The 12,213-nt window shown below is 39.5% G+C and overlaps 1 protein-coding gene across 1 annotated transcript; it reads right to left on the bottom strand.

The window, feature by feature from the left end:
• Positions 1–3,748: 3,748 nt before the first annotated feature.
• LOC122997325 (zinc finger protein ZIC 4-like) lies at positions 3,749–11,530 on the bottom strand. Its single transcript, XM_044373402.1, has 2 exons — positions 10,756–11,530; positions 3,749–5,646 (listed from the first exon to the last, which is right to left on the bottom strand). Exons 1-2 carry the CDS (start codon positions 11,276–11,278, stop codon positions 5,021–5,023), a joined length of 1,149 nt encoding a protein of 382 aa, XP_044229337.1. The 5' UTR covers positions 11,279–11,530; the 3' UTR covers positions 3,749–5,020.
• Positions 11,531–12,213: the final 683 nt, after the last annotated feature.

The raw sequence follows: 12,213 nt of genomic DNA, 5'->3' as shown, positions 1-12,213 counted from the left end.
CTGTTTCAGTTTTAGTTTTACTGTATCACATTGTAAACGGTCACATTGTTTATTGATTGATGTGACACACTTTACAGACGACCGTATGATTTCCTGATGAAGCATCTTTCCATTGGTCATATCTAGATGGTAACCCTAGATCTGCAAAACTCTTGCAAGATTTGTACATGTTGTTCCTTCACTGTATGCGTTGTTTGTCATAGTACAAAATAATTATGTTTTATGATGATGCTGTAGTTAGGTTTAGGCACAAAAACGCATAGTTAGGGTTAGGGAAAAATCATTGTTTGCGTTAAAATGATCACTCTTGTGAGATCTTTCGTAAATCTGGGGTTACCATCTAGACGTGACCCTTTCCATTTGTTGAACTGTTGTTGTCATGCATCATTGTTTCAGAGCTATTAAACCAGTGATGTGAGTGTATTTATTAGTCACCACATCCTCACTTCACTCAGCCCTTTTGCACTTTGAGCTGCTGCACTTACTGTATACGAACCAAAATGTTCAGCACCCAAGAACTACCACTCTGCACTTGTTGCACTTGTGCCATTAAAATAGGGCCCCTGGTGTGATGCTGCATTAGAATGGAGTTCTCAGTAAAACAGTGCAGAACATCCCTACAAGGAACACGAAACTGTGCTATTCAATGATCGTTAACTGTGTTATGTCTGAACTATCATGGAATCAAATAGTATGGAAGGTTGACACAAAGACTGTGTACTAATCACATTCAAGCTGTAATCCATCAGTAGGTAGAGATTTAAGATCACACAGAGACTTTCAGAGTGCTGAAAGCAAAACCAGATATGCTACGTTTAAAAATATTCTTACACTTTTCATTAAATGAGAGATTCTGAGCACTTGATATTGTGAGAGGGCCCTTGAAATGCTTAAATTTCATATGGCTATATTACATGGCTGGGCCCATACTTTCAACAGTTAATGTATCTATGTTACTATAAAGGAAGGAGTCTCTGTCTGTATGTGTGTGTGTGCATGTGTATCCTTCACTTTTCTCAACTGTTCATCCGATCGACTTAACACTTGGCAGGTGTATTCCTGGGAACCCAAGGATGTGCAGTGTCAAGTGTGCTGTTGTTTGAATGACAAATGTAAGAGATATATTTAAAAGAAAACACTTAGAAGATCTTGACCTCTCCAATATGGTGGCCACAAATACCTGAGCTGCATTTGTTTGTTTGTTTGTTGAGGGTGGAGCTGACCTTAAATCTAGCTGCTAGCTTGGTTAGCACAGTCCATTTACAGTCCATGGTTAAACTGTGATAATGCTAATGCCAATTTTCCTTAGTGAAAAACTGGCTTAAAACCATTATACAAAACGTACTTACTGACTGAACATCCGACTCCTTAGAGGTGTGTTGAAGTGTTGAACAAGACTCTTTTAGGTGACCAAACTGTTACAATTAACTTCAATGAACTGAAAAAACACTGTGAAATAGCAACAGCTATGCCTGTACTCTGTGAATCTGTGGTTACGCCATGGTTATGTTACCTAACCAATGTTGTCGCCATGGTAGCAACATGTCAATCAAAACATAGGCATGCTCTAAAGCATACCCTGCTTTATCGTCAAATTTAAATTACATGGGACCATAATTTACAAAATGAACGTTATGCTGTATTGAAGAAGACTTGAAACTAGTGATTGAGACCATAAACTCATTAGGAAAGTGTTTACTGAGGTAATAAATTAAGTGGGGCATTTTCTCACAGACTTCTATGCAAACAGTCTTCTTTTAGGAGTCAGTGGAGTTGCCCCCTGCTGGTCATTGGAGAGAATGCAGGTTTAAGGCACTTCTGCATTGGCTTCAATTATCAGACCCGAAACTACAGGCTTGATCTTGACCTCTCCAATATGGCAGCTGCACAGACACATAGCTGCAACATACAGCAGCCAATCAGGTGTTGTTTCTTTATCTATACAGAAACAGCAACATCATAATGTTTAACATGTTATAATACTTAGTTTCATGTATTCAGACATTAACTTACTGCAAAAACTCAATAATATATCTGAACTCTGCTGACCTGCTTCCGTCACATCTCTGACTTATTCCATACACACACATGGACTGAGCTATTTCCACCATTTTCCAAAATAAAATGACATGTGAGGCAGTGACAGACTTTCAAAATAAATTACAAACAAGGATTTGTAACATTAAGATAACTCCTACATGTTAATGATACTCTTATCCTATATCTTAATAACACTCTTATTGGCTGAACTTTTCATAATTGAATTTATGACATTTTTGAATCTATCCAACTTATAAACAACAAGAATTGATGTTCTTGAAAGCTGTTCATCCGATGGACTTCACACTTGGCACTCATGTGTAAAACTGTTTAGATGGGCAGTTCTCAGGAAAGCTGCAAGCAGCAATCAGCCCATGAACAGGTACGTTTTGAACGGGTGCTGCACTAGTTTTGACTAAAAAAGCTGGTGGAGCACACAGAGAAGTGGTCTGATTTCATTTAGAAGGCAGCATCTAACATGATGACACTTCATGGATTTTTTTCTGTTCTTAGTCGGTGATTGCATGTGAGGGATAGCCATCCATCCATTATCTATACCACTTTCGCCTGTGCAAGGTCACAGAGACCTGGAGCCTACCCCAACTTACATTGGGTGAGAGGCATGTCGCACCTGGATGGGTTACCAGTCTAATACAGGACAATATGGACAGATAATCATTTACATGCAAATTAATACCTGTCATATCAGAGTTTCCAGTTAATCAGACCTGCGTGTGTTTGGATAAAACCCACACAGACACAGAGAACATGTAAACTCCACACAGAAAGGCTCCAGCTGGTGGATTCAAACCCATAACCTCTGAGGTGACAGTGCTAGCCACTGCACCACTGTGTGACCACATGGCCCCAACTGGGCATGAGTGGTTGTTGACTCAAAATCTAGAGATAATTCCTCATGCTGATCAAACCTTCAATGACGCAACTCTGCCATCACTCTCAAAATGTGCTCTGCACTTATAAATGTCCATATTCCCTGTCTGCTCTCGACTTCCAGATCAATTACCTGCTTAATGTCATTGGTGAACCTGAATAAAATTGAGACGCACTATTCTCAAATCACTTATTTTGTTTAAAGATCAATTCCGGTTTCATTAAACTTTGGGGTTATCTCTGCAATTTTGTTAACAATTTCTATCAGTAAAAATAATGTACTCACCAAGTTAAAAGCTTGGGAATATGGTGACTAAAAAGGTAAAAGTAACCTTAAGGTTAGGCCAACTTGTATGGAAGAGAAAACTAAGGTAATCACTGGTATGATTACATAAATTGTCATCTGTCATAAACATCCTTCACAATTTAGAGATCCATTTCCTACTTCAGCTGTAATCTACTGTACTTATGGTAGATGACCATTCAGTTTTCCTGTGCAATGAGGAATTATTAGCAACATTTCAGGTGTGCTCATTTCAGTTCTTGTAATAAACAAGAATGTCCTTTAAATCCAGCTTGAAATGGCCTACTATTGGATGGATAATGTACATTTGTTCATTAATGAATAACTTAACCATTTAAAGTGTTTTCATTGTAGCAGCTTCAAAGATATATTAATCATTTTTTCCAAACCATACCTCAAGCTTACACAATTGATTCATTGATGCTACGGGATGCTTACATTGAGTCAGATATTCAAATCCAAGATGCCACTTTTTATGGCTGCGCTATTTGATCAAAGGGAAAATACAGGATCTCTTGTGCATCATTTAATACACATTTTCATGTTAAAGGAATAAGTGTATCACATATATGGTAATTTTGGAAAACCTGGGGTCTTGACTAAATTGTCAATGGAGGGTAAATGGATGCAGATGATTAACCCCCTGAAAGGTCCACATGGTTGAAAGGTTAAGGAGACACTTGTTAATCAGTACAAAGAAGGGTCGACCCACTGTCTTCAAGCTGCTGTGCCACTGCTGGCTGTGATAACATAAAACACTTTTGAACAAGTTACAAATGGTTTGCTAGTAAAGGCCTCAGTTTGCTTCAAACAAAGTGCATGTTGGATCATCCAGCTCAGGCTCTCTTTTTCATTCTTCACACAACTATTTCTGTCACTTTTTACATGAGCCATCAAACACGATGAATGCCTTCGAGGAGAGACTTTCTGAAAATGTGCCATTATTCTCATATATACAATTTGTTGTGTCGAGACAACAAAGACAGAGTTGTTGGCGAGAGACAGGGAGGCAGTGAGATGCAGGCAGGAGGAGGCTATGAGGGCAGGCTTTTTACCCTGCTTTCTAGTGTGGACACACAGAACAGGTAGAAACACTTTGACAGCAAATGTGGTTGGACCACACTTTGAATAAACTAGTTTGTTTAAAGCATACTGAGGCCTTAACAAGTTCTTAACAGTTGCTCTGGACCTGCTGTGTTAACATGTGTACAGTGCTACCATGAGCTCAAGGTAACAGGGTAACCACTTTCCATCAGTGTCAATTTAGCCCTTGAAATTGCTTCATCTAGGTAGAGCTCTTAGATAAATTGGTCAATAATCTGGTTTCTCTAGAGAGGTCATCATGTACACACACCCTCATCATATTCTTTAACAGCAAACAGCAGTCACCAACATTCTCAGTTCATTTGCGTCCACAGTGTTATCCCCTTTGTTAGTTCAGGTTAGCTAGCTAACACTGGTTAGATAACTTGCAACTTGTCAAGCTTTTTGTTTCATAACCATAATGAATGAATTTCTGTTGTCCCCTCTGGCACCATTTGACCCATTGCTCTGGGTTCACAAGTAGTGACTGTCTCCGAGCTGAGTTTGGAGATTTTTGAACCAGAGTAAAAAAGCCTCAGATCATCTTCTCCATCTTAGAAGGGCCATGGATGTAGAAACATACAACTTCTGGTTCTGAAAAATTATAGCAACTATGATTCCACAGAGCATCCTCTGGCCTGACCTGGGTCTGACAATATATGAGGTCTGTTCTTCACATCTAAATCCATCAGTCCCTCCATCCTACGTGATGTACTCCTCATCATCACTAGGTTCTGATTTGATGTGGTCTGGGTGAAGTAGAGGAAAGTGTGGTGCTGTAGTCCTGGTACAGACATACCACTCCTTAATGTTAGATAACTGAGGTAAGGCTGGGTTGACTGACCGCTGGCTCCTCCGTGGGATCCTGCTACTCTGCTGCTGGGCCAGCTGACTCTTCAGGCCCGACAGAGAAAGGTCCAGAGGCATTGTCATTGGAGACGAACTCCTCAGCAGCAGCTTATGATCCACTTCAGTGGCTGAGTTGATATCCAATTCGTGATTGGACAGAAGAGGAAAATGAGTGTTTTTATTGGCAAGTGATGGAGAAAGGTGGTTCATTTTAAGGTCGAGTGGCTCGAGGGCCTGATGAGGTTGTTCGTGTTGGTGAGCAATGGAGTCGTACGTGTCATGGGGTTCAGAGGTAGGTGACGATTTGATGTGGACCTTCATGTGTTTGCGCAGGGAGCTGGGGTGGGTGTAGGACTTGGTGCAGCCCAGAGCCTTGCAGTCGTAGGGCTTCGAGGCCGTGTGGACTTGTGAGTGCTTCTTCCGGTCACTGCTGTTGGCGAAGCGTCGCTCACAAAACTCACACTGGAATGGCTTCTCACCTGCAACACAAACATCACACTCACCATTATCACATCATAGAATGGACCCCTAATTAGTGGTACAATTAAAGGGACACTCCACCAATTTTACACATTTAAGAGGTACTGCACACTAAAATGTGTTTTTTGAGCTGTAAACTAAATTATGACTGTACTGTGATGAAACAAATCTATGCTGGTGTTAATATTCACATTGACACCAAATTTATAAAAATCAGCATTTCATGGGTTGCAAATGGCTCAACCTGTCATCTGCTGTTTAAAATCAGCCCTAAAAAGGCAGGGCCAATGCTGATGTAAAGTTGAGTTCTCTATATCATGAAATTTGGTAGAATGATAACTCTTCAGACAGCTGGAGAGTTGAAGAGCTGCAGGGCAAGATGCAAGGATTTCTGTTTTTTTTCTGGCTGACAGCTATTGTGGCTCGTTTAAATGTCATTGCACTGTTTGTATTTCACTTATTATTATTAATATATGTAATGCTGAGCAACTCCTGCCCTCCTGCCTCACACAGCTACGCACCCCCTGCCCTCCCCTCTCCTCTCCTCAGCCCCTCCCGCCCCCCTCTCACCCCTTTCCGACTTTTTAGCATTTTTCAAAATTATGCAGTGGGTAGACTTAGACTCAGACCTAGGGGTGCAGCTACATTTTAAGATTCCTTTTACTAATCATATACTATTCAACCTGTGAAAACAGTTGTATTGTGTGTTCTGTGGCTCTGGAGGAGCATTGTCTGTTCCGAGAAAATAACCTTTATGACATTATAGATATATCATCAGGATTATCTTAGTTTGGGCTTGGAGACTACAAACAACCCACGTTTTGTCCCTGGCCAAAAGTGGCCCTGGTTGAACGGCAAAAACTGCAATGTGCACATAAAACTAATCATCAAAATCGAGTCAAATTGCTTTTAAGTGGATGTGTGCATTTGAAATTTGAAATACAGATATGCATGTGTACAAATCAATTTCTCCCTCTAATGATTAGGTCTAGTCCAATTTTGGTTGAAAAACTGTTGTGCTCAGAAAATACTTCTCAAAGTTTCGCTGTGCAACACATATGCATGCTTTTTTATTTTTCATACAAAAATGTTTAATTTGTCTTTAACCGGTTGAGACCAGATGTCCTAAAGAGACATGCCCAGAGAAGATATGGAGTCACATATCTTCTCTGTGTTCTCCTCACAGAATTCTGTTTGACATCCTTAAGTTAGCATCAGCATTAGCCTGCTGCAGCATCTTAATAGAAACTGGACCAAAGTATATCAGATGGGATTAAAAGAGTTAAGAATTCAGATTGTTAGATTATCTACAAGAAGCTGTACTTTTGATGATAATCTTTTTCTGTTTTGTTTATTTGTTACGTTATATATTGCTGCACGTCAGTACTGATTTCAGTGTGTTTCTGTAAAAATTATTGCAAAACTCTTTATGGGACTTCTTGACAGGACAGTCAAACAACAGTCATACGACATCTCAATGTTTGCTGGGAGGCCTGTGTTACAAACTGAAGGTGTAGAGTTTGAAAGATGTGTTTACCAGGCAGGGAGATTGTAACAAAAAGTCTGGATATCCTGGGTTCTGCTGTTTGATTTGACCATTCTATTTCAAACTCTCTTTTGGGTGCTTTAAGTAGTGTTGGGCAAGTTACTGAAAATTAGTAATTAGTAACAGTTACTAATTACTTCTATCAAAAACACTTGGTTTACCAATTACTGCATATAAAAGTAATTAGTTACTTGGGAAAGTAACTTCTGCTATTTTCAGTTCAATCCAGTCGTTTTATTTTCCTCACAACCGCAAATCAGTTAATTTTAATCCAGTTTCACAAACATAAAAGTAAGACAACTCAAAATTCCGCTCCAGGTTTTACTGCAGATCCACAACTCAAACCAGGAAATTAAAGTTAGTATAGCAGCAGGAGTTCAGTAACAGTGATTATTTACAATAATTTATAACTCCAGAGACAAGGCTTATGTTTTACCACAAGTTGGCTACAATGACGTGGACTTTACAACGTGGCTCTGAGACACGGTAAGGTCAGATGACGTGTTTGTGTTGTGTGCGTTTGTTAACTATCCTCTGCAGTTGTCCACAACATTCACCTAAGACAAAAGTAACAAGTAACTGTACATCACTAGTTACCATAGAAAGAAGTGGAAAACTGACTTTAAGTGCACTGTAAGTGCAACACCTCAATTACAGGACCAATATTTGTCAGTTTCATTGTTTACTTCTTATTATTGAGCAGCTATTTCTGATATTTTGATACCACAAGCGTTAGCTATTTGGAGCACCAGACATTTCATCCAGCAAAAAAACATGCAGTTTTTTGCATGCAGTATAAATGTGTTATTTTCGCCTATTCGAAAAGTGGTGTATTTGAATATTTCTGCATACTGGGGTCCCTAAACATTCTTGGAATTGCATAAATTTGGTATGACTGGAAAGCTGAGACTCTTGTGGATTCAATGAGCCTAATTATATCATGTGTGATGATGTTAGTCCCAATAGTAGCCATTTCATTGTAGTGAGACCATTTTTTGAAACTTGACCTCCCCATATAAAATAACTTATTGTGCACTCTAGGATAATCACAGCTTCATGAAACTTTACAACCACAAACTAAAGAGCTAGGGCATTAAGAGGATGTATGACGTTACTGGGTGTATGAACAATAAGGGAGTTTCTGAGCAATTTCCAGAACAGAAGTGCTAACCATCCAATCATTGAAAAATGCAGATCTTATAAAAATCTCCAAATGTCAATAGTTACCAAAAAAAAGTATACCAAATCACAGCATGAGTCATTCTATGTTGGTCCTCAAGGTCTTGGTGTCTTAATGTGGTATTTTGGAGGGATTTTTGACCATTTTTATCAATTTTTGAGTGGTCAAAAATTGTTACATTTTGCACCAAATCTGTATAACAAATAGTATCAACCCAAAAATTGCTGCAACAACTTGAGACATAATTGAGCATGGGAATGGCCATCATATGCTAACAGCATAATGTTCTAATCCCTTATACACTCTAAACTTTCAGTTTCTTGAATAGGCGCCTAACCAAAACACAATGATGTATACCACGTGTGTGGGAGATTCCCAATATAATTTCTTCAAATCTCAATTTCATGATCAACTGGATCGTGTTTAAATATGAATGGCATGGTATACCTCTTTGGTATACCATTTCTTGTTTTAGTTTCTGTACATGGCCCCTTTCCCCTTTCTTTTTAAATATAATTCTGTAATGTATACATAACACAAATAAAAGTAGATAGAAAATGAGAGGGACAGGAATTTGTCAGATTTTGCTGGTATGTATGTATATTGGAATATTGATAATTAGTGTCATGACATGAACTCAGTGTAGCTCTGAATACATAAAAAAAATTAACTAAATTTGGAACTCTTGTTCCTACTGCCAATGGATATTTTGATGTGGTACGATAATTAATAATTATTATTATATTTTTACATAGCATATTTCTTGTAAATTGTTAACAGAGAAATCTACATGATGAAATAATTGAAATGATTAGTCAAGGAGTAAAGAGATTATAAGCTGACTAATAATTCAGTTTCAATAAAACTGAACAAAAAAAAAGACTTACGCATTATGAACCCACAGTTAATAATAAAAACTGGCTTACGAGTCAAGTTTTGGGTGTAAGTCTAATTTCTGGGGGGGGGGGGGGGTTACTGTAATAGGGGTGGGTTTTTTTTTTATATATGTATGTATGTATACCTAGGTTGGATTAGTTCTTGTGGCCACTGTGTGATGTTTGTGGAGGTTATTTGTGTTTTTGTTTAAAGGCATATTACCAAAAAAATAGTCATTACTTCTTTCACAAATTAACTGGTTTACCTAAACATACTGTCAGTTGGCAGTTTTTTAGGTCCACCCAGCTAAAGCTAAAAGTGTATAATCCAACAGCAACAGCAATAAATCCCATCTTCATGAAAGTTCTAATGTTCTGTTTTTGGTGAATGGTTTTAGTGATAATTCACCCTGATGCTCATTTTGCAGGTTGTAGCTTGGGAGTCCTGATTAAATGTATTGCATTGTATTGTACAGTTTTTCTAATATTTTACCCACTGCATTCTCATAAAGGTACATGGTATTATTTTCTGACAAGGCACTCTTCACAAAGGGTTTATACATTGTAACTCTTGGCTTTATTTTAGCATTGCATTGTAAATGTTAGGTTGTCAGTGATTGAATTTTGATAGGGTGTCCTGATAGAGTTTAAGCTGACCATGTCATCACTGTGTCCATGGTTTGAGTCTGTTCAGGGACCAATGTTGCATGCCATCCTTTCTCTCTCCCCTCATACTGTCTAATAAAAGCATGAAATGTCCCCAAAATATTTCCAACACCTCCAACAGGATTGTTCACAACCTGACAATCCAGCCGTTGCTCCTATTAAAGGCTTATAACTGAAATATTAAACATTAGTGAATGCTTTAACAACCATTTATCAAGCCATTAGTTACAGCTAATAAATCCCTCATGACGGGGTGTACATAGAAAGTGGCACTGGGTAGACTAACAGTCTCTTTGATAGAAATGGGGTGTTACTTTTTTTTAAAAACTGGCAACTGAGTTTACTTCAAACCGCCCACTGTGTCAAAGAATGTGATTATCTGATCTGGGGAACTGAGGAGAAAACAATACAATTCCTGCAAACTATATGTTTTTTATAAATACAGGGAATTATAATGATAATTACAGTCCTGTTTATTTCTCGACAAACTGATTTCTGTTGTGTAAATCTTATCACTTTGATTCTGTACTCATCCTTTTCCCTCTCTCATAATCCAGCTGCTTTGCGCTGCTTCCTGTCACCTTGCATGACTCCAGAGCTGCAGTTACACCCGTGATTCCTCTAGGAAACAAGGGAGCAATGAAGGGCGGATGTGAATCGGTACTGAACGGAGCCCTCGTAAACATGGAGGGGATTCCTATCACACTGAGAACAATCTCTATTAACCTCTTTATTCTCAGTCACTGTCAGGAGGTTGCTGCCTTGCAGGATGACACGGATTTTCAGATTAGAATGACTGTATCAAAGCTCTCTGTCTAGTCACAGAATCATGACACCCTACCAGTGTGCGTGCGCGTGTGGATCTTGAGGTTCTCGGAGCGTGCAAACATCTTGCCGCAGTTGGGAAATGCGCACGAAAAAGGTTTCTCCCCGGTGTGCACACGAATGTGGTTGATGAGTTTGTATTTGGCTTTGAACGCCTTCCCACCGCGCATACACTCGTCCCACATGCAGACATGACTGAGGGTCTCGAGCCCCGCCGTTACATGCTCAGTGGTGACGTGGTCCACCAGCTCTTGCATGGAGCTGAAAGTTTGGTCGCAGACGGACGTCGCCGTCCGCCCAAGCCTCTGTCTCGAGGAAGTTCGGTCAGTCCATTTGCAAATCAGTTCAGTTTTGACGGTGGGGCCTTTGGAGAAATCCAGCAGGCCGTCCATCCCACCGCCGGTACCACTGTCGGTAGAAGCGGACACATTAGTGCCTCTCTGCTGGGGTGGTGAGACGATGCTCGAAGCCCCGGAGTTGTTGTTCCCCAGCGGAGAGACGAGGCCATTGTGCCTGGCCACTACAGCCGTCCGCTTCATGCTCAGCACGGCGGGCTGCCCCGCTCCTGTCGCCAACTTCAAACCTCACTTCTATGTAAAATGACTTAAATCCAACTGAAAAAACGTTCGCCACTGTCCTGCTTCCTGTCTGAGTATTTTGGTTGAAACGAAGAGCGCATGCGGCAATGTCTTTACCCCCCGCTGCTCGGTGTTAGCTCCCGAGAGTCAGAGCCTCCATGCTTTTATTTACTGTGTGAATGGAGGTGAACGGAGTCGAAGGAATACATCAGGCCGCAACCCAACACTGTCTGGCGTCGTCCTTGTCTCATTTCCTTCTCCACTCCTTTATTTATCCTATTCCTTATTTTTCAACTAACAGACCAACAATGATAGCCTAAACACACGAGTAAATTCACTTTCAGTGATTATACTCTGTCATGGTAGTCTAAGTTTGTCAACCCAACATTTCATTGAAATTGATGTTAAAAATGAAAATTAATTGTACTATGTAGCATAGGCCATAGGCTAAGATAATGGCACACACTTGTATTTTCAGTATTATTAAAGCTTTGATAAGAAAATTTTAGATTTTTACCTCAAAGTCCTCAGCCATCATTCCCATCAGTCAGGATAACAGTTTACTTCAATTTCATTGCTGTTATTATTTTATCATTTTATTATTATCAACAATTCTCCAAAGAGACTAAAACCAGTAATGATTCTGTAATCCTACGTAAAGAATTGTCTTTGTATCTAAAGCCTGATAAGCTACAGCATACACCTCCCTGCCATAGAACCCCACTGTCTAGACATTATTAAAAACACATCAAAGAACCATACCATCATCTCACAACATGGCCCATCACCCATGGTGATGGACCATGTTGTGAGGATTATTTTGCATTTTACATCACAAACACCAAGATTTCCCTTCTGAATAAGAAGTTAGGCAGTGCTACTCTTTGTACTAAACT

This window comes from Thunnus albacares, chromosome 14, assembly GCF_914725855.1.
Source record: "Thunnus albacares chromosome 14, fThuAlb1.1, whole genome shotgun sequence".
NCBI classification, from domain to species: Eukaryota; Metazoa; Chordata; class Actinopteri; order Scombriformes; family Scombridae; genus Thunnus; species Thunnus albacares.
The sequence above is the reverse complement of the archived record's forward strand: the minus strand, read 5'-3'. Positions and strand labels throughout refer to the sequence as shown.

Coding starts and splice junctions, on each gene's coding strand:
- LOC122997325 (XM_044373402.1), bottom strand. CDS start 11,278: ATGAAGCGGACGGCTGTAGTGGCCAGGCACAATGGCCTCGTCTCTCCG. Junction 5,647..10,755: donor CCACACGCGCACGCACACTG/GTAGGGTGTCAT, acceptor TTTGTGTTGCAG/GTGAGAAGCCATTCCAGTGT.